The 22,407-nt window shown below is 44.6% G+C and overlaps 1 protein-coding gene across 1 annotated transcript in view; it reads right to left on the minus strand.

Moving 5' to 3' along the window:
- Positions 1-20,994, minus strand: part of LOC115389982 (neural-cadherin-like) — a 317,885-nt gene extending 296,891 nt beyond the window's left edge. The window contains 1 exon segment of the mRNA XM_030093608.1: positions 19,874-20,994. Coding sequence (XP_029949468.1) covers positions 19,874-20,912 — 1,039 coding nt within the window. The 5' untranslated portion in view covers positions 20,913-20,994.
- Positions 20,995-22,407: the final 1,413 nt, after the last annotated feature.

A 22,407-nucleotide genomic window follows, 5' to 3' on the forward strand; every position in this document is an offset into this window, starting at 1 on the left:
AGAGAGAGAGAGAGAGAGAGAGAGAGAGAGAGAGAGAGAGAGAGAGAGAGAGAGAGGTGTTTCACACAGAATGTGGAAGCGTAACGGAAGAAAAGGTGACTAAAGCTTGCATAAATCCACTGCTGTGAAAAAGAAAGGAAAATGTTATATTGTGTAAAGACGAGATGAGGAGAAAGGATGTAGGAGACAAAAATGGAATTGTGAATGGAAGAGAAAACGCTGGTATTCAGAGAGAGAGAGACAGAAGGGGGGATAAAAGATGGAAGAGGCAGAGAGAAACAATCAGGAGAGGAGAAAAAGAAAATATAGCGAGAAGAGAGAGATGAGTCAGAGAGGGACAAGGAAAGATTTACTGGATTAGGTGAGAAAAACAAATCAGACAATATATACAGTGGCAGCAAAAGTGTGTGAACACACTGTCAAACATTTCAGTTTCTCCATGAAATAGGAAGTGTTCTCCTGCCATATTGCCTGAATGTGTCTGCATGTATAATATGATCAAAAACTCAAAGAAAACATCTGAAGCATAATCGTGCACCACTCAGTTTAATGTAACATTTCCTGTAAATGTTGGAAGCAAAAAACATTTTCTGGTCCCGCTGGAAAAATGATCAAGATCTGCGGTTCTGTATGAGACTGAAGGACTAAAAAAAATCTAAGAATAAGAGCTAGTTTTTTTTTGTTTTTTGTTTTTTTTGTCAAAACCATCATGACAAAAAGTAACCGAAAAATTAGAGGGTGCTTATCAATTTAAATTTGTTTGCAAACCAGCTGTTAATTCGATTTATTGCCTCAGAGTTTACTTGTTAATAAATCCCAGGCTTTACCAGCAGCACTCTGAAACTCTATAAGTGTATACGAATTGTTAAATAAATTATACACACTTTTATCTGTACTTGTAACTAAGAAGGACATCAGATCTGATGATGAATCACTTTTTGATCACCAAGACGGCTTTAATGCATAATGTCAGTACATGTGATACAAGGACACCGGAAACATGCCATGCTCAAGAGAAGAAAGCAAGAGACTGTGAGCACGACTACGCATGATGAAAAGAAGAAGAAAAAAGACGTTCAGGAAAAACAAAGCAGGAGGAGGAAGAGCAAAACGCAGCTCCTCGCTGTGTGCTTAGCATATTAGGGGAAGTGTTATGGAACGACAGTCTCGAGGACTGGGGAGGTCTGGCAGTCCACACCGTCCTGCAAACACACACACTCGATTGATCCGGAACGCGTGTGGTGACCCTGCCACACACACACACACACACACACACACGCTCACACACACATTGATCCCTTTGCACCAAACGCTGGTAGAAGGGCTGGAAAGCAGGAAGCTCCCCTGAAGCCTCAGTCCGCTCACAGATAAACGGGCTGCTCTCGCCACATTACTTCAGTTAGGAGCTGCTACATGTCACGAAGGAGCTGCACTGTTTAAATATCTCATTTCCTCTTAATGACGTGGTTGTCTTTCCACACTGTAAACACAAGGGTTGAGGTGTTAGCGCCCGCTTTCTCCAAAGAGCGTAAATTTGTCACTGTGTCTTGATAAGAAATGCACCAATCAGTTACCTGGGAACTGTTATTTTGCCAAAAGCTAATTCTTTTTATCGTATGAATGTTTTAAAATGTGAATGTTTTAATAATAATAATAATAATAATAACATGAAGCAAGCGTATAACCCTCTATCCATTCATTCATGCACTCAGTCATCTTGCTCATTTTCTATGCCACTCCACACACACCAAGTAAATCCTTTACAGCTTGTAAACAACTATTTTATCAAGTTTCACTTTTTGCTTTTTTTAATCCAAATCAACTCTGTGGGCGTAAGAGATCATCTGTGCAGGTGCTAATGCCATGGCAGCAGGCGGCAAAAATGACTCCAATGGCACCAAAAGGTCTTCAAATCTTGGACGTTGGATTTAGTTTTTGGCCATCGGGTCCTTTTTGCTGAATTTCATTTGCATAAGTGAAAATTGAATAATACAGGTCAACACACAGAAAGGGGCCAGAATTAATGACGTGCAGCAGAATGAAGAAAATGCCTGTAAAATAAAATGATGCTCGACCTTTTCCTCTCCTGACGAGTCGGACATTCCAAGTTTCTGAGCAGCGAAGGGAAAAGCTGAGAATTAGCTGTCCGTTGTGCAGTCAACACTGAAACTTGCTGTTTCAAAGGACAACTCAGACAATGTAAGACATGAACTTTGACACGACACACTCATCTAGCAATTCCTAGTCTTGTGTCCTTCATGAACAAGTTGGTCTTCCAAGTAACGCCAGAACATTCAGTTGAGGAAGCTAAATAACCCAATTTATTAAGCGATGTCCATAAATCCTGGAGTGGTGGCACCAAACAGTTTGCCAGATAAAACAAGTAATCAACAGTCAACCTGAACACATGGTGGAGCGCTGCGGCACACCAGGGAGTGATGAATTAGCCTTCCACAGTGTTTTAAGTCTCTCCAAGCACCATGCATGATGGGACCCCTCCAAGTGTAGGGTGGGAGATCCCTGCTTCAGATTCCGTCTCTATGGAAACGGGGAAAAACACAACTTTCCTGAAACTCTGCTATTGTGCATGTGCCCCACGGGGGGTATGTTGAGCCGCATTTTGTAATAACGGTGAATTTTGTAATAAATGCCCAAAATTTTATAATTTTGTCATTTTATTTCGTAATAAACTGCCCCAACACATTTTGTAATAAATATTGGCGCATTATGTAATAAGTTATTACATTTTGAGAAGATTATTACAAAATGCACTTGCAACTTTTTATTTTCTGCAAAATGTAATAACATGGTGCATTATGTTACCTCTTTTTATTGTTCATCAAACAATAAACTTAGACAAGAGTGACTTGGGAGGTTACAGGAAGCTTGAGACAGCCGTAGCACTGCCTTTCAGCCGTGTTGTGGGAAAAAAAAGTGCATCTCAGTAGCAATACTTTCTGGAATATAGCCTAATAAACCAAGCATGCTTCTGTAACCCAGTTTCCCTTTCAATATATTGTTTTACCTTTATCGAAACTATGAACCCTGACCTGCGACCTTAAAGTGGTGGGGGAGTGTGAGTGCCCGCGTGATCCCAGGAGCTGTGTTGTCGGGGGCTTTATGCCCCTGGTAGGGTCTCCCATAGGAAACTGGTCCTGGGTGACGGGCCAGACTAAGAGCAGTTCTAAAACCCCCAATGAGAAACCTTAAATCAAGGACCGAGACGTCGCCCGGTATGGCGCAGCCAGGGTCCCCCCCTGGAGCCAGACCTGGGGTTGGGCCTCGCAACGGGCCCCGTGGGCAAAGGCCCGGCCAGGCTCAGCCCGAAGGGGCGACGTGGGCCCACCCTCCAGCAGAAGCACCACCCGCCGAGGGAACCACAGGGGCCAGGTGCAATGTGGATTGGGTGGAAGCCGACGGAAAGGTGCCTGGTGACCCGATCCATGGACACAGAGACTGGCTCTATGGACATGGGATTTCACCTTTTTGGGGGAAACAGCACCTTCTCAAAATGTAATAATTTATTACATAATGCGGCAAAATTTATTACAAAATGCGTTGGGGCAGTTTATTACAAAATAAGGCCATTTATTACAAAATAAAACAACAAAATTATTACATTTTTGGCATTTATTACAAAATGCACCATTATTACAAAATGCGGCTCAACAGGGTAGTGAACAGTTCTCGTGCACATGTTCAGTAGATGAACAGTAAGAACAGTGTTCATATCCAGAGGGTCATGATTAGTCCAGATTCTCTTGGAACCTGGTAGTTTTAAGGCTGATCAACTCCAGTGTCATACCAACTCAGGCGTCCGTCCATACAAGTGTCCATGCAGGGCTAGTGTCAATGTTTATAGTGTATTGTTCTCTGTTGTTTCACTACAAAAACAAATCACAGGGCTGACTCACGGCCTGGCGTGCCAGTTACATCATTTCAAAACACTGCCATGTAAATGCAAGAACTTCCTCTAACAAAAAGACCAAAGCAAGACAATTTGGCATCAGACTGACCAATGAAGCAGCACAGCTTCTTCTTTGCCACAACAGGTTTTGGTTGAAGGACTTCATTTCTGCTGATTTCTCCTCCCATCGCCGGCGGTCCAGACTCTGATACACTTGAACTCCGACCACATCCAGCCCACCTGAGGCGGTCAACACACCTTTTTCTGTTGCCAAGCATGTTAGAGGCACTTGTGTGAAGGAGTTGAAGGACATCATCTGCTATTAGCAGAACCAACAGCCTCCAGCTTACACATATGTTTCATACATATCAGAAATGTTTATGGATAAACATGCAGAGTTCCAATCATACACTCTGAACATGTTGAAAAAGGAGCTTTTTCAGCCAACACAATGATTAATTTTAATCCCAACTGTTGTTTTTGTTAGTTCCCCCTCGTGATTCATTTTCTTATTCCCATTGCCAGGACTGGCAAACAGTGCCCATTCACTGGGAATTGAACTGCTGACACTGCGCCTGTAAGATACGGAATGATGAAAACACTACAGTACGACAATAACAGCAACCGACCGCGTTGACAAGGACATGCTACCGTAATTAATGGGGACATTTGCAGTCGTTTAATTTCCTTTTGATTGTTGGGTTTTCTGTAAAAGGCTTTATCTTGCAACTAACAATATTAGGCCTGATAGGAATCAGGTTTTGCTGGATTTAATGTCGGCTCATTCCGTCTCAGAGCTGAGTTCTCTTACAGGGAGCATTATGGGAGTACAGCAATCAGAGGAGTTGATGACCATACAGCTCTGCCCCACTCACCCCTGAATTTCCTCCCATTCTTTAGGTGTATGCCATCATTAATCCATACACCATGACGGGCTTCGATGTATTGAAATTAATGTCCCAGTTTGTGAACTCACTGATGTATTATACAGGTACCCCGACTGTAAACAAAGGAATAAAGCCAGCCAAGATTACGTCTCACCTATTTTACAGCATTTATCAACTAAGTTGTGCTCAACTACAACAACCTGCTGCTTGGGAAGTTGGACAAGTACTAACTTAACAATATCAAGTGAAAAGAGAACTTTTGTTAATGAAAACAGGTGAAAGCGAGACTTTCTGGAAACACTTTGTCTCGCTGCTGAAGGTGGAAACTGAGACTGTGCTGCTGCTCATGTGCACCACGGCCACAGGAATTCATTCTCCTGTACATGAAGAACAACAACAAACATGGCGGCCTCTAGAGTGTCGTGAAGCCCAGACCACTTTTTTCGAGGGACCTGGTATTTTTAGAGTTGGCAGTTGTCCAGAACAGCATTTCATCTTCACCGCGTGTCCGTAGGAAAGTCCGTGCATTTGTCGTACAAACGGAGCCTGAGAACAGAGATCAGCAGCTCCAGTTAATGAGGGGAGCTCCATCATTAACGCTGACAACTTCAGACGAACAGAACAAAAGCGGAGTGTAAATAATATTGGATTGGCAGTAGCAGGAGTTCAAATGGGCAAATAAAAGTGAAAATGGGCGCTGAGATGCCCGAGACGATATGGATTTGATATTTACGGGAACGGCACACCCCTGCTTTACATTTCCAATCACGTCATGGAAGTAATATTATGATGGCTGTGAATCACACGGTGCAATCCGAGCTCTGCAGGAACACCCTGATTATGAAATGATAACACAGCTGATGATAGCGGCATTAAAATTCAGAAATGGCAGATCGTAACTTACAGGAACGGGCCCGGTGTAAAAGGAGCAGAGGTGGAATTGTAAAACAGTCAAACTTCCATTAAAATGGTAAGCACGATGCTAAAAATCAAATTTAGTGCTAAGTAATTGAGGTTGATCTTGGCACAAACTGTTGCTGCTGACGACCATAAATTATTCAGGGTTTTTCTTTTTTTATGCAAATGATGCAAATGGACAAATGCAAGATTGGGATCCAGCACGATGGCCGTTCTTATTCACATTTTCCTGGCAATGATTTGCCTCTAATGCACCGTATAAGGATGTATGAGGAGCAGACCACCAGTGTTGTATGATGATACATCAGTTTCAGTTTTGGGCGTTTACTTTTTGGAATTTTGAGAATCAAATATGAACTGAAGGCGCGTGACAAAGCTAGCTAATGAAAAAGTAATCACATGATTGGAAGTGGGAATGATGTGTTTATGCTTATCAAGCTAACAGTTGTAATTAAGGCAAGCAGTAATCTACATCTTATTAACATTTTAAAACAACTGTTTGGCATTTAGGAATAGAAGGCAGCTCATTTGACGGTGGCACGAACGCCACATTCACATTTATCTCTCCACACAGTGCCGAGACATGGAACTCATGTTATTTCCACAACTTGGAATTAATCCCATTTTCGTCTGTAATCTATGAAGGCAGCGGTAACTGGATTTTGGTCCTTTTAAACATCTTCGGCGCTTCATGCTGGTCCAGGTTTGAGGCTTCACGAAGCTTATTATGGTCACTGTGTTTTCTGGATGACTTTAAGTGATAAGTTTTCACTTGAAACATTCTGCAAACGTAATGTGACTGTGTAATATTAGATATCTTCCAAACTGAACCCAAGTTCTTTAAACGGGCCTGCACTGCAACCTCATATCTTGACAGTGGATACCAACACGATGAGGCTTCAACAGGCTGTCGGACTCAACAGGCATCAGAATTCGTCACTGCGAGGTCCTAGTTGTGCCAAATATGTTGTGTTTGTGTTGTTTTGGCCACTCTTTATGAGTCTGCAGTGGACATAGTCACCGATCACCCTGCAGGGTGAATTTCTGTTATGCTTACAAAATTGCAGTGTGGGTAACAGACTAACGAATACATGAACCACCAGGAACGATTAAAACCACTGCCAGGTACTTGGTACCACGTGGGCTATATTAGTCAGCATGTTCTCAAAACTGAACCGGACCAGAGCATCTTATAAACTCTGCTGTGTTCGATGTTCTTGGTGTGCAATGGTCGGCATCCTTCGAAAAAAAAAGGCAAAGAAATGCTGATAAGAGCAGGTTTAAAGCTCTTCTGGGAGATTTTATGCCTTGAAATCCACATAAATCTTTGTAAGTGTGGCTGACTCTGGATGGAAGTGTTTTGGCAGCAATAGGAGGACCGACACCATCTTGATCAGTCATAATGTTATGGCTGATTTATATAAAATCAGAGATTAAGTGGAATAATTTCAAACATCATATTGACATATTTTTCTACCTAAATGTACATTCTGCCTGATCCCTTCACACCATCTGCTGCTGCATGCGTCACACCAGCGCTGCTGCTCCTTTTTGATAGACACACCAGTTATTCCCATTTTAACTGCAGTGCATTAGAAGCCCGTTAAATTCAAGAATGTAAATCTGCCAAGAATCATTAAAACACTTTTGAATTGTACAAGGGGCATGAGACAAGTGGGAAGAAATGCCAGGAGTCGATTAGGAGTGAACTTTTTTTCTTTTTTCTGATGGGTACACGACTGCCTACAGTGTTCTGTCATTAGGTGACTAACCTCCCTTTCAAACATCAAAAGATCCTCCTCCTAACCGCGTGGAAAAAGGCTCCTTAAAATTAAAAAGCTGTAATTTTCAGAGGTGGATTTCTGGAGGGATGAAAAAGCAAAGTACGTGCCTGACATTAAACAATGAAAAGGCTTTTAGAGCAGTGATGGATCACAAGCCGGGGTTGACTCTCAGACCATTTCCAATATGAAGCAGCTATTGGAGGTCCCAAACCGATAACTAATTCCATATATTTGTGATGAAACGTGTTTGGCTCCCCGCGGCTCTCATTACTTTGTGCATTTTCTAAAATTGCAGATTATCATTACCGCATTAACTTTACCACAGCTGCCTGAGACAAACGGGCCAGGATAGGAGAATGTTGGCATGGACCGCTGGCGTCTGCAGGGCTCCTGGATTTGGAAGCAAATCGAGCTGGTCGGTGTCACAAAAACAGAAAAAACGCTCCTGCTCTTGGAGAACAAATGATGCCGAGGCTTTCCGAGTTTCTGGCAATGACAGATGGAGGAAGGAGTGAAAAGTCTATTTTTAAAAAAAGAAAATCACTTGTGTCATGTATCTGTTCTGCCGAGCCGGAGCGAAGGAGCGGGAACAGTAAATGGCAGATTTACAGCACTTGAGACATACCAACTAATTACTCTGCAAAAAATGTCATGACAGGCAAAAAACTGGTGCTGAGAGCTACAAGTAAGGCCCGTTAAGCCAAAACTGAAGGGTAAAACGAGTCAAACTGCTGCTAGTTACTGAAATGAGGATTTTTAATCAAAAATAAAACGGCAGTGATTGATTATACAAACCAAACAGAAAGTAAAACCAACTCTCCATCCATCTGCAGCCAGTAGATTTTCTGTTGAATTGAATCGGGAATACTTAATGCAATAAGTGGAACGATGAACACAGTAACAGGATAAATATTAACACACATTAGATATTTTAAAGTAACATGTCACTGGCATGTGAAGGAAAATGTTTTTTTATTGCCTTCGGATCCCAATAGCTGATCACTATAATATAATTTATTGATAATATATAATATCCATAATATCCTGATCCTATAATATTTCTTTCACACAATGAAAACCTGTGTTCCACATTGAATTTCAATTTTCAACAAACTCCAGACCTGAGTTATTGAGTGTAACCAGTGCAGACGTGCTGCCAGCAGACCGGTTGATCTCCATCAGACTTCCAACCAGAAATCCGCGTCAGGAAAATCCAGAGACTCCACAACGGATTTGACAGTGATTGGAATTTGGCAAACCATTGGTGAAAGATTTGGAGTCACCAAGCTGAAGGCGAGCTGTGTAAACTCAAACGGCCGGAGCGCCTCTCCCTGCAGCGCCCATCAGAGGCTCTGAGCGGCTCGTTTTCCGCTGAAGCAGAAGAAAAAGGGAAAACAATAGGAAATGCCTCTGGAAGCAAAGCAACCGCAGCGCTGACACGGAGCAGACTCTTTAAAATTTGATGGTTTCTAACAAACTACAAGCATAAAAGGCACAAAAACAATGACAAACAAAGCAAAACAGGAGTCGCTGGGCACCGTGAGGAGAGCAAACACGGGAAGGAAGCCAGCTGGTCGCGAGGCGGCGATGAAACCTCGGGCCTCCATGGCCAACTGAAGTCTGTGTGCGCCCGCGAATATGACAGTGATGCAGAGAAAGAAACACCACATTCTTTCTGTAGGGCTAATGTGGGTGATTGAAGTCCTGTTCAGATGACGTTTCAAGAAAAAAGCTGTTTCTTCAGGTGTGTGTGTGACTAGATGTGGAGAATCAGGTGGGGGTGTGGCCTTTTACGTAACCAATAATGTACAATTCCAGGACACGTGTGCAGTTTGCACAGCGAGTGCGGACTTCACCAGCATTTCTTTGACATTTTTCGCCGAGAAGCTTCAGTGGTGTTGATTTAAGTGGTTTTGATGCGTCGCCGTGTTTGTCTCCGAGAAGCTGCTCGTGAGCTCGGATTAGTCACGAGAGGAAGAGGAAATCTGCGCGAGATCAACCGACGGCTTCCTTGATTAAAGCCAGCTGTTTCACTTCATTAAACAAAATCCTGCGGACACACACACACACACACGCACGCGCACGCACATACCCATAAACCACTTCTAGGAAAACAAAGACACTTCCAATCTTGAGAAAATGAAAATCTGACATAAGAAGTTGGCTTGAAGTGGCTCCTCATAATCATTTTTCTTCTGTTTCTTTTCAAAGAAAATCTCTGTCTTGCAACAAACTGAAAATATTAAATTTAGTAATGATGTTGACAATTTTTGCCCATTTTTTGTTTTTCTCTGGATTTTTTCAACACCAATTAAACTCTAAAAGAAATCCACATTTCCACTTTCTCCTGCTCTTTGGCAGTTAGCGCCTCACTTCCCACCGTTACTTCAAGGAAAATGTCAATGTTTTTGTAAAATCACCATAAATTGTGAAAGAGTTCAGTAAATAAATCCTTACGACTGTTAATTTCAGGGAGTCTTTCTTTTCCTCCACTGATGCCAAAAAGCTCTGCTTGATTTGTTTTCATCATATTTATTTTTAACTTGATTCAACAAAGCGCCATTAAAATATTGTGGAGCCGTTTTAATTATTTCTTTTATTAAAGTGAGTTGTTCAATTCCAAATTCGAAATGAGCAGATTCCTTTAGTAACTGATATTCTGTTTATAGTCATTTGGAAAAAAAATAAATGGATGGGATTTTAAAATACTATCTGAAATATTATTGCTACTTTTGATATAAATACTATTCCTTTTAATTAGTTGAACTATAAATCACTTTGTTAAGACACATTCTTACAAGTTGGATTTTCAACACTCATAAATAATTACGCTGATAAAACGTATCGAAGACGAGCAAACCTTTCCACGCCGTGAGGGAGAAGCCTCTGACTGACGCAGACCGGCGTCTGAACAGCTCTCCAGTTTTTTTTTCCTCTCTGTCTGAAGAAGAGACGCTGCACCTTCCTCTGCCGTAATCGCTTTAGTTAACGTTGTCAGCTTTGCTAACAGACTCATAGATCATCAGCAGCACCGCCCCACAAATTACTTTAAGTTTCCGTGTGCATACATTACAGCTCTCTTTCATTCATCATTTTCGGACAGTGGGTTCTATCATTTTGGATGTTTGCAGTCTGAGAGCGAAAGGCCATCAAAAACCCAAACTTATTGATGTTCTTTGTTCATTCAGAACCGTTTTGGTGTTTTAACACATTTTTTTGGTAACTTATCAACTCAGAATGTAGATTTAAAAGCTTTAAGCAGACATTAAAGCCACAATTGTTTTCCCGGATACTTTTCTGAGAGCAGAATAATTCTCCTTTAAGCTGAATTGCCCGATAGCGAATTCACGAGACGATCGTTCCTGTGGCAATGGTACAAAGTGTTCTCTTTCACATCTGAAAGTATGAGACGTCTTTAGAGTTTTTTTAGTCAGAGTTTTTGAAGAGACAAAAGCGGGAGAAAGTGAACCTTTCTCTCCACTGATGTCGGTGCCGAGATGCGCACTGGCAGCTTGAAATGGATTTCCGAACACGCTTCCCGTCAGCGGCTGACGATGTGTAAATTCAGTGTAACGCGTGCAGATACCTGGAGCTGGGAACACTCTGGCACACACAGCCATTTGGAACAAACTCGGCTTCTTCTTGGTTTGAAAAACTGGATGCATGGCATTAGGTACGTTTCATATTTTCTTTTAAATCTGTATAAAAAAAAATGTTTGCTAAAACAAATGACAGTAATTCGACCCCCATCAGCTCCCTGCAGCGTCTCAAAGTGGCTGCACTTCCACATCTTAGAAATAGAGTTTATCAATACAGAAAAAAAAGGAATTTCCCTCAAGAAAGGAAGACCATCTGAGAAGAGCCGATCTAAACCCAGCCCGACACACAGATCGGTTTGTAGTGAAGTATGAAGCTCCGTCACAACTTGTGTCTCCTGTCCTGAAATCTGCTGCTTCCTCTGCAAGAAGCGAGGAGTGCACTGTCATCATAAGCCCAGAGTCCTACATCCATCCCTTCATGCGGCGTTAGCCGGCCAGTTAAAGCGTGGAAGATGGTTCCGGCTTCACCGAGACGGGAGGAGACAGTGAAATATGGCGAGTGAAGAATGGGTGGCAGGGAAAGTTGTGTCTTTCTTCACAGAGGAAGCTCTGAAGACAGAAAAAAGAACTGCTGTGCCACTAACCAAATGAATCATTTAACTAATTAACCAGATTAATCATTTCATTAATCACAGTGCCAACAGGAGTCGGTGAAGTCAAAGAACAGTCTCATACGAGCTGTTTCAGAGAGGGAGGAGGAACCTTTGGGGAAAATTAATGGGGCACTCACTTTGTGCTCTTATAGTGGTTGGCACGGTATTAAACGACTTGTGAAAATGAGGGGCTGGGGATATCAAGCTGGAATCAGGAAATAAAAAAGCGAGGAGCAGGATAATTTGGTTTGAAATGGAAAGCATGTGTGCAGGAGGAAGACGGCCCGGTCCGAAGACGCCTGAGCGAAGACATGTTCAGCAGCAGGAGGATTCTGGACTTTCACAGCGTTGTAAGAATGGTTGAGAACTTCAGTCTTCCAGCTTTGGGCGGAAACTGAGTCTTCGCTCCTCGCTGCCTGCATCCCACCTTCCTCTTCCTCTTAAGGGAACATGATGCATGGAACATGTAAATCAAGCCAGGCGAAGCTGTGACAGGGACATCCTGACAGATCCAGCAAGAAGAAATGCAAAACCTTTGTGAACCTTGTCTTTGTCTGTTTCCATCTCCAGTAGCCAGTGACGGCGTGAAGCAGAGCCTGTTAGAACCAAGGGTGTAGAATTATCAGTCATAACGCCGGTTGTTTCTTTATCAGGACACCTGCTAGTGAATGTGCGAGCGTCAGGATTTCAGCTTCACGGGAACTACATCCACAGTGTCTCCAGGACTGCAGCCCATGTTGGGCGGTTTTGTCCACAGTGGTCAGTCTCTTTTAAAAGTGATCCGAGGCAGTGAACCGACGGCAGGGTCAGCGGCGGCTCAGGCTTCTGTGGTGTGATGAGATCCAACAGACAAGCTACTACAGCTCAGACCGCTGGAGAAGATAACACCGCTGTTCACTGAGGAGGATCAGAAAACAAAGTCAGTGGAACACACACCAAGCTGTCCTCGTGTTATGGCTTTGTCGACCAGAGGTTCCACCCAGGAGGAGAAACCGTTTTTGGCCACTGAAGCAGGTACACGCGTGGATCTTTGGCTTAAAACAAGTCAAAAGTCAACAAAATCTCTGCTCCTATAAAGCTGTTGGTGGGAAATGCACAAAGAGGTCAGTATTCTCCAATCCCAGCCCTACATGTGCATGTGTATGAATGTAAGTTGTTACTGTGTCTATTCATGTGGATTATGCAACACAACTTTCATGAACAACAACGCTTTGCGCTGGCTTAAAAGCACTGCTGGGATTATTGTTTTCACCAGCATTTTCACTTGCTGAGAGCTCAGATAGAGCTTACAATTTCTCTGAACTCTGAATCAACGTGTCTTAGTTGAGTAAAAGGGAATGGAAAAGTCATTCAAATGATAAATCCGGACAGAGTTTGCAGAGAAACTCATCATCTCTGCACATGCAGACAAAATTACCTTTTAGGTTTTAAGGAGTTGTGCTTCAATAAAGCTCGTGATCGTGTCCAGATTTGGTGCTTCTATCAGTCGTATGGGTTAAAAGGAGAGGGAGTTTTCAACAGGTCAACACACACACACACACCAGAAGCTCACCGGTGTGTGTCTTCTTTCGGCCAGGTGACGGTGTTAATCACTCTGTGCCTCTCAGATTATCAGTTTCTGCTCAAAACCAAAGTGAATCGGCAGTGTGTGATCAGCTTCCTCCTCTTTCCTCACAGTGTGACTCACACAACCAGAATCACACTCGGTTAACTCCGACACTGCTGAAGCTCCGCCGGCGGCGGCACTTGTGGAGCCCACCACAATCTCAGACAAGAAGTTATCTTACATCCTGACACATAACGCTTTCCGCCTCTCTCTCTCGCTCTCTCTCTCTCACACACACACACACACACACACGCCCATCCCTCGAAGAATCATGTCAGAAGCTTTCCCTCTCGCAGCCTGAAACACTGCCTCCGCTCAGACTAAATCCCTCGAGTGAGAGTGAGAATAAGAAGGCGAAAGAAAGAGAGCAAGAGAAAGAGAGAAGGGGGGTTGAGGGAAAGTGTGACGGAGAGACAGACACAGAGAATGAGATGGGATTACAGGGATAATGCGAGCAGATGGAGGGAGGTCGGCGCTCCGGCAGGACTCTCCACTCCAAACGGATTAAAAGACTTGAAGCGAGCCAACCGAACGGACGCCCCGCCACCGGAGCCCGGGCCGGGCGCGCTGAGCGGGGCTCGTCCCCCCGCCGCCCCGCCGCAAAGCCCGGAAATGAAAACTCGCTGGCTCTTCTGGCGTGAAGCCGTGAAACAGGTCACATAAACGTATTTCCCCGACATCCCTCTCATTTTCATCCCCTGCAGTCACACTCAGAGACGGCCAGGCTTTTAGGCTTTTTGAAAAAAAAGAGAGAGAAAAAAAAACATCCATTCAGCAAACATTTGCTCTGATCCCTCTCCTAAAACTTTGCAACCCTTCAGAGCACATCACGTCCAAATAGCAGCACATTCAAACGCCGGGTTGAGGATCTGGCCACGTAGGAACAACATGTGCCTCTAATCTCCAAAAATGCTGAGCTGTTTTTTACTAAAGTACCATTCATTCTCATCATCTGCCTGGATGGAAGAGGCACACTGGAACCTCCAGCCCAGAGAAACGAACCGCATTTTTACCTCACACGCCCGCTTTATTTACATCTACTGGAGCTATACATAAGGCCGTGTTACGTTTTGATAATCCTCCAGCATTATCCTGACAATCCAGAATAATCTGGATGGAGCAGAATGAAGAGAAACTAAAGCTGTTCAGCCCAACTCTGAACGTCCGTCCACGCTGATTTAATGTGGGTGAAGGAGAACAGAGCTGGACGTCACGATCAGGACAGTGATCATGTTGTTTTCAAAACGTTGTCCTGTAAACGTGACAGTTTCCCTGAAATGGACACGCAAACACAACGTGTATTCATTTCAAAACTCGTAAACGGGGCCTGAAACATCTTCATGGAGCAGCATCTGCCGCCGCTGGCGGACTGCGCTGAACTGGACACCAATAGATCCAAATGACCGGCTCAGTCTGCTCAGCGTCACTTCTCAAACATCCAAACCGGACTGGGCTTTAATGAGCCTTTTGTTGTTTCGGTTTGAGACAATAACACCAAACCACAGCGGAGGCCATCGTCACTCCTCTGAGCTCCCCGTCAAATCCACTTGTGTATTTCCCGACTCCTTTGAGTCCCTCGCCGTCAGTCAGAGAGCGGCTCACAGCGGAGAGCGGCGTTTCCTGTCGACGAGCCCGGAGAGACGCTGACAGGCTTTTGCGTTGTGTGCCGCTGCCGTGCCATCAAGTCAAGTAAGCCCAGAGCTTATCGTGGTGATCCCGCTGAATATTTACCACAATCCCATTTCAAGATGGCTTTATCACCCGGGCCGAGAGGAGCTCACAACACGCGTCATCTCAGGTATTCTGCGTCGGTTCACTACATGAAACACAGCAAGTCCTCAGGCTGAAACCTCGACCATTCGAGATGAGCTCCTCCGTGAGTCCGGCTGAACGCGGAGCTGAAGAAACTCCTGCAAGGTCAAACAGCGCCGAGCACTTTTTCAGCGAGCGCTGAAGAAGCTGAATAATTGGGAGGTGCATCAACGCTCTGTGGACAAAGACAGGCTGTCCCGATATGGAGAATGAACAAATCTAATACATTTAAAGATACTTAAGATTAGAAAAGGATTGCAACCAACGCAATGTGACATGTGTTCTGTGTCCTGTAAGGGGAAGCAAACCGTGTGAGCGAGGCTAATGCTGTGCAGCACTTTAAACGAAAGTTGACTTCATTATAGGATGGAAGAACGACTTCTCCTTAAGATGCACGGATGTTAATTACCTTCCCTAAACTTTTCTATTCTCACAGAGGGAAATCCCCAATTTCAGGTTACTCGGTCGTGAAAACGGACGTTGAAAATTGGTAGTAACTAACGAGACCATCAGGCACCTGTCCTTTCGCTCATCCCTAGATGTGTGTCCTATATGCAAGACACTTTTAATAGTGCTCGACCTCGATTCTGAGTTGGTGAAAGTTTCTCTTTCTGGACTTACCAGGTCAAGAATGGAAGCAATGTGCTCCACATGACGTCCTATTGTTAGTTAAACATTCACATGAGCGTATGTGAACTGTAAAACGCAAAAAAAAGAAAGAGCTACTGTACGTCAGCTGGATCGGAGAGAAGCATTGCAATAGTTATGTTTGCATTATTAGACAGGGTTACAAAACAATCCGTCATAATTTGTCATTATCTGTTCCTATATTTCTCAGATTAATGTGTCACAAATATGAAGTTCTAAATGATAAATCTAGGAACGAGGGATTTAAAAATTCTTTTTACAGATGACACTGATGTCTACTCAAGTATTACATCTCAAGTGAAATATGAAAAACAAAGAGCATAAAGTCGTACAACTGCAATTAAATGTTGGGAAAACCGTACATTTGATAAAAAACAGAACGCTCGGTGCTGATGGTTTCTGCCAGCTGAGCTGGTGACGTCCTGGGAGGATGAGGACAGATCTCAAAGGTTTCTTCTCGGTCACACGGACTTGAAATGAGCACGTAATGAACTCGCCACGCCGGAGTGAGAGTCGAGCCGCGACAGACTGGATTCAAGATTTATCAGCAACACTTGAGGAGTCGGCCGACGTCTCTCCGGTGGAAGCGTTCAACAGATGGTCCGACTTTTTCAGAGTGTTGTCCCGATCCTGGAAACTCTCCAAAGTCTCCAGTCCGTCGTTCTTCAGCGAAAAATTTAAACAAGCTTTCTGGAAATTTAATAAGAAATCACAACGACTCTGTTCTGTACAGAAAATAACCTTCATCCCCAATGAAGAGTGAATGAGGAGAGAGCGAAATGGAAAAAACTTGTGTGTTCTATTTTTACCATATATGTCCTAATGTGCTGAGATTTGGGGAAATGTGCATAAAACTAATATAGATCCAATAATCAAACTGCTGAAAAGAGCTATTAGATCAATAAATAATCTTTTGATTCTACAAATGAATTATTCATATGATCAAGTCTGTTAAAAGTTTGAGAACATTGTGTGTTTAAAAATGTAGAATATAATACTGGGTTCAGAAGAGACATTTGCTAAAAAAATAAATAAATGATTAAAATTCATAGTACTGGACAAGGAAACAAAAAATTATATTTAAAAAAAACAAGGAAAAGAAAGAGTGGAGAAAAAGAAAAAAAGGAAATAATCACTAGCATTTCTGAAACTACTCGACCATTAGTAAACTCAACATGACTATGAACTGCTAAATAACTAAAGGTGTTAAAATAAACTAAATAAATGTGTGATATGGTTAACAGTGGAAAATCCATCAATCAAACATAACAAGAAATGGCCAAACAATCAAAATGTAGCAGAATAAATCTGTACTGAAGGTGTGACACTTCATGAATATTACCTCAGCTTCTGTTTGTATAATTTCTATTTCTTTATTTCACATCGTTTGCATGTTTTGTGATTCCAGAATCGTTTTATTTGGTGGAAAATTGTGAAAACATCTAGTTTGGTCAAAACAGCCTCAGATCCTTGTTCTAGCTGGCTTCAGCCTTTTCCTTCTCTTAGTCACCTGAAGTCAAAAATATTGTAGGTGTTTCTATTTTCTGTGTTGAAATGTGGCCTGAAATAAAGCATTCATTCATTCATTCATTCATTCATTCATTCCATAGATGTCAGGAGCCTTTCTTTTTAACTACGCATTCAATCCTCGGAAATTGTGGCACATGGCAGGATTATCAGAAGTTCTTAATTTCCTTAAAATTCAAAAATATTTCAGAAAGATTTAATTGGACTCAACAGCTGACGAGGTAGCAGATGAAGGTTAATGAATCTGTAAAGCTGCACTCCTGCCGGTGCTGCACTGCACTGATGGGAGCTGAAATCCAGGAAGAAGTCCTGAACTGGAAACTCAACAGCTGCTGCGGAGACGCAGCGGCGACTTAATGTGTTCTGGTACGACTGTGTGAGCAAAGCAAAGACGTATTGATTAGACGAGATGAATTTAGCTTGTTTCCATTGAACAGGTGAGTCACGGACATCATCTTTTCACTGTGGACATTTCAAAATTCAAGTCTATCGACTGAGCACGTGCACAAGAACTGTCGACAATGATCAGGTCGTGTGCAGCAGCAGCAGCAGTTCAGAAAACTTCCCCCAATTTTCAAAAGTGGCTCCGAGCACCATTGTCATGTATCACCCTGAAAAGCCTCTAAAGTTTTGCATTTTCACTTAAAAACGGTGGTTGAATGGAGCTTAATTTAAAGAAATAAAGAAGTGTGTACACAGACTTAAAAAACCAGGAGCAATAAAAATTCTCTCACCTCTGGAGTTCAGACAAAAGCACGAGAAACATCATGCACCAACATATTCCAAGTATTCAGCAGGAATTTGTTTCACTCGCTTCCAAGAAAAACTCTAAATACCCGACTGAAGGTGGCTGGAAAATAAACCCACATCAACTAAACTGGTTCGCCCGCCGAGAAAATGCTGCTTCGCTGCAAGATAAAAAGCAGTGTTTAACACTGCGAAAACCCGAGTTTCTTCTCTGTATCAATATTAATGAGTTTGAAGGGTAATTGCTGTGACAAAGAAGCAACATTGCATGCAGTTCCTGGGAGTGTAAATGAGAGCCGTGTGCCAGGAGCCGCCTCAGCTCCTTTTCTGCATCAGGATGGCTCACATTACCGAGACCAATAGGTCACATCGATCGGGTCGCTCCTCCAGTCAAATGCTGTTAACTGGTCTTAATGGAACAAGTGTCTTTCCAGTAAAGCCTAAAGACACAAGCAGAAGCAGAGTCAAACGGAACAGCTGATCCTGCTCTGGCCAGAAAACCCGGCACTACACCCACCTGCGTACCTGTGCAGTTATTCATGCGTGTTCACTCCCAGTCTTCATGCTCTTAGTGTTTTCTCTGCAGCTGATAATTAACCTGTTAGTGTGATGGCTGTTGAGTGCCGGGCGGACCACCCCCACCCTACGCCCCCACCCTACGCCCCCCCAGACACCTGAGCATCTGTGCCTGCTGGCAGCCGCGGTGAGACGCACTCGCAGTGCCTTCATTTAAATCCCGGCACATGAATCATCATCACGGATGTCATTTAGTTTAACCTTGTTGTAAACACACAACACTTTGACACAGCCAGACTCCCGCTGGGAGGCTTTCCTTTTTCAGCAGGATTCCACCTGGCTGCTGCTGGCAAGCAAACACAGGCGTGACTCCCGAACAGTGCTCCTCTCAAAATCTACTCCAGCTACCAGTTACTTTTTAACCACATTTAAGTACATGATAATTATAAGGCTTCAAATTACCTGTAAGAAATATCTACAAACAAACACACAACAAAGTCTGTAAAGAAATACAGGATTTTGATATTAATCTGAAGCTTTTTCAAATTATCAGTTGACAACAGGCAGATCTGATGGTTTCAAGATGAAGATCAACAATTTTCAACAGGTTAAATTGTGGAAATTTGACCTGAGCCAGTGTGAATCACATCCTCAACAAATGAAACACTGCAGTGCTTTGTTACTCACAACAGAGTACAAAACTGCAGCTGTTTGGATTTACCATCAAACTATACAATTTAAGACAACACAGTCACAACTGATCAGAGCTGAGTGGATTTAGTACACCTCAAACTCATCTCATGACCTTCCACCAAGCCTAAAGTAACATGAAGACATCCCTGAGAATGGGGAAGCTTCAAACTCAAAACACCAAACATGTGGCTCAGGTCCAGGATCCCGAGGTCAGAGGAAAGAAAAGCACATTACAGCAACATTAAAACCAAACATTAGAAACGTACTAGGAGGGAGAGGAGCGCTTGTATCTAATGTTCTTCAGTTTCATTCATGCCGCTACGCGTCACAGGTCAGCAGTCTCCATGTCCTCTCCAACCTCCGCGCGTATTTACGCACGAAGATGCTCCAGTGAAACGTGTTCAACTGAATTCTGAAACTCAAACGTGGGAATTTGAATCAAAGTAAAGGTGTGAGGAGTGGAGGGGAACGTGTTGCTGCGAAATTCAGCCAAACGGTGTTCAGTTCCGCAACTTTCAACACTGAATGCACAGAAGAAATGCGCACACCTTCGTCTCTCTCTCACACACACACACACACGCACACACAGTTCAACCTCTGCCTCCTGATGTCACACACACGCGCTCCTTCTCTTACCTCTTTTATCCTGCACCTTCACCGCGATCTCCACCAGAGGCTCGGTCTCCCGGTCCAGTCTCCGCGATATGACTATATCCCCGGTGTCCCGGCTCACGCTCACCGGGGAGCTCTCCGCGTCGGGCTCCATCAGCTCGAACGTGGCCGACTGGAACCGCACCGGGTTCAGGTTCATGACGACCGATCCAATCCCCGCGTCCTCGGACACGTTAATGAACACCGGGTTGTCTGACTCCAGCACCGAGCGGGACTTTCGTGCCGCCGGTTTCCGTGCGTGTGGAGTGAGAGAGGGCGCCACGGGCCACTGCCGCGGGTATATTTCCACCGCGATGCTCTGACTCGTGCGCGGCGGCCATCCGCGGTCCCGGGCAAACACGTGAAACTTGATGGGCTCGTCCAGACCGAGGATGGAGTCGACCAGGAGGATGTCTCCGCTCTTGGGCACTGCGTAGAAACTCCCGTTTCTGGGAAGAGCGAAGTAGATGAGCTCGGCGTTCTTGCCGCTGTCGGCATCGCGCGCGGTGAGCGAGTAGACGGCCGTGCGGAGCGCGGTGGCATCGTCCAGGCTCAGCCTCACGCTCACATCTGGGAAAGTGGGCTGGTGGTCGTTAGTGTCCAGAACATCCACTTTTATGGAGGCCACCTGAGAGGAGAGCGGAGGCTCCTCTTCTTGCTCACGGGAGAGTCCCGCGCACTGGCCACAGCACAAACCCAGACCCAGCGCGTACTCAGCCCGCTCCTCCCGGTCCAGAACCCCGGAGGTTTTCAGGAGAATATGTCCCCGCTTGTGGTGGGCGAAGACGCGGAAATTGTCGCTGCCTTCTCCCAGGAGTTTGAAGTGCGCCGCGGACGATCCGGGCTCCCCGGGACCGCACAGCCGCTGCGAGTTGAGCCGCTTCAACGGGACGCTCAGCCCGTTGACCCGGGAGCCCGGAGCCGAGTTCTCAAAGACGTGGCCGTGGAAAAACGGCACCAGCTCCGCGGTTCTGTTCCCCACCGCGCACGGAATGAAAAATGGTAAAAACGCGACCCAAATCATGATTGGATCTCTCTTTTTTTGGGCTTCTCTGCACTAAAGCGCCGGTGCCTCACCGAAATCCATGGAGGAATATTTCTCCCGTTTCCCGTTATGATCCAAAAGTTTCATCAAACCGGAGCGTCTGCAGGCAGCAGGACAACTTTATGTTCGTGCGTTCTTGAGCGTCCTTCCTCTCTCCTGCGCTCCTCTGACTGCTGCGGCTTCTCCAGCAGCTCAGGCTCTCTGTGCGCGTTCCAGGAGCAGAAAAAAAACCGCTTCTTGCTGCTCGAGTGCGCGCTCACCTCCGCTCGCTCGCTTCCCTCGCGCTCTGTTGCGTGCGTCGTTTCACACTTTAATCCGCGAGTTGCTGCAAACTGTGAGCAGCGACACAGCGACGCCCCTTTTGGAGACAACTTTTCTCTATCAATTGATTTTATTTATTTCTTTATTTTCAGCCCAGACGGCCAGACTGCTGATGAGCCTCGCGGACACCGCCGGGTATTTTACGCGCGCACTGCCGGAGCGCTCGGGTCAATGCAGCTGTTACAGAGTGATGTCAATGAAATGAACTTCTCAGCAAATCAGCATTCGGGCACGAACTCCACTCGTGCGCGCGCCACACGCACTCGAACACTTGCGCAGACGACTGTGTCCACAGACGGCAGCGCGCGTGCGTCTGAGCGCGTCACAGGGAATCCTCCGGGAAACGACCCCGACCTCCCTTTTCCCATTGATCAATGCCCAGTCTTGCACATCCAGATCCATCACTCCTCCTTCCAATAACACGCCAGTCCACTGGATTAAAATAATGTAAAAATCGATCACGTGAAAACGCCTCCAGGGGGGGCAATGAGAAGAGAAAGGCGCGCACAGCTCCAGGAGAAAGACCCCTGCGCTGCCGTCATGTCACTGAGATGCGCCCCGCTCCAAACGTCTCCATCATCCGCTGCTTTTTTTTTTTAATTTTTTTTTTTTTTGCGCGCTGGTTCTCTGGGGGTCCGGGAAAGTTGCAGGCAGCCAAACGAGAAAGATACAGTCACTATATATCAGCTTTCACTCTCATTGCTTCTTTGTTAAACGCGCTCAGGCTCCTATACCAAATCTTCAAGCCCCAGTATGGATCCCTTGTAATAAACCTGAGACTGTTCTTGGATCCAAAGCTGGCAGTGCAGTCATTATCTCCTCCAAAGCACCAGTCTTCCGTCTGTTTTTTTGTGCTGTTTGAACTCCTACTCTCTAAAACACTGCAACCTGTGCAGTTTTGAAAGTTGAACATCAGCAGTCCTCGGATGACATGGGTTTACAGCGGAGAGACGGGGAGAAAAGAGGAGAGTGTTCATAAAATTCACTATCGAGTTGAGTGTAGGAGTGGATTTCCATCTCAGTGTTTAACATACCATTTAGAATGTGGATGTGCAGGTGATGAAATCATTCCGCAGCACAGGCGGAGGTAATGGGGGGACAAGGGAGTGTGGACTCCTGCAGTGTGACATTTAAGAATGAAAGCAGAGTGCTA

The sequence above is a fragment of the Salarias fasciatus genome, chromosome 1 (genome assembly GCF_902148845.1).
Source record: "Salarias fasciatus chromosome 1, fSalaFa1.1, whole genome shotgun sequence".
NCBI lineage: Eukaryota > Metazoa > Chordata > Actinopteri > Blenniiformes > Blenniidae > Salarias > Salarias fasciatus.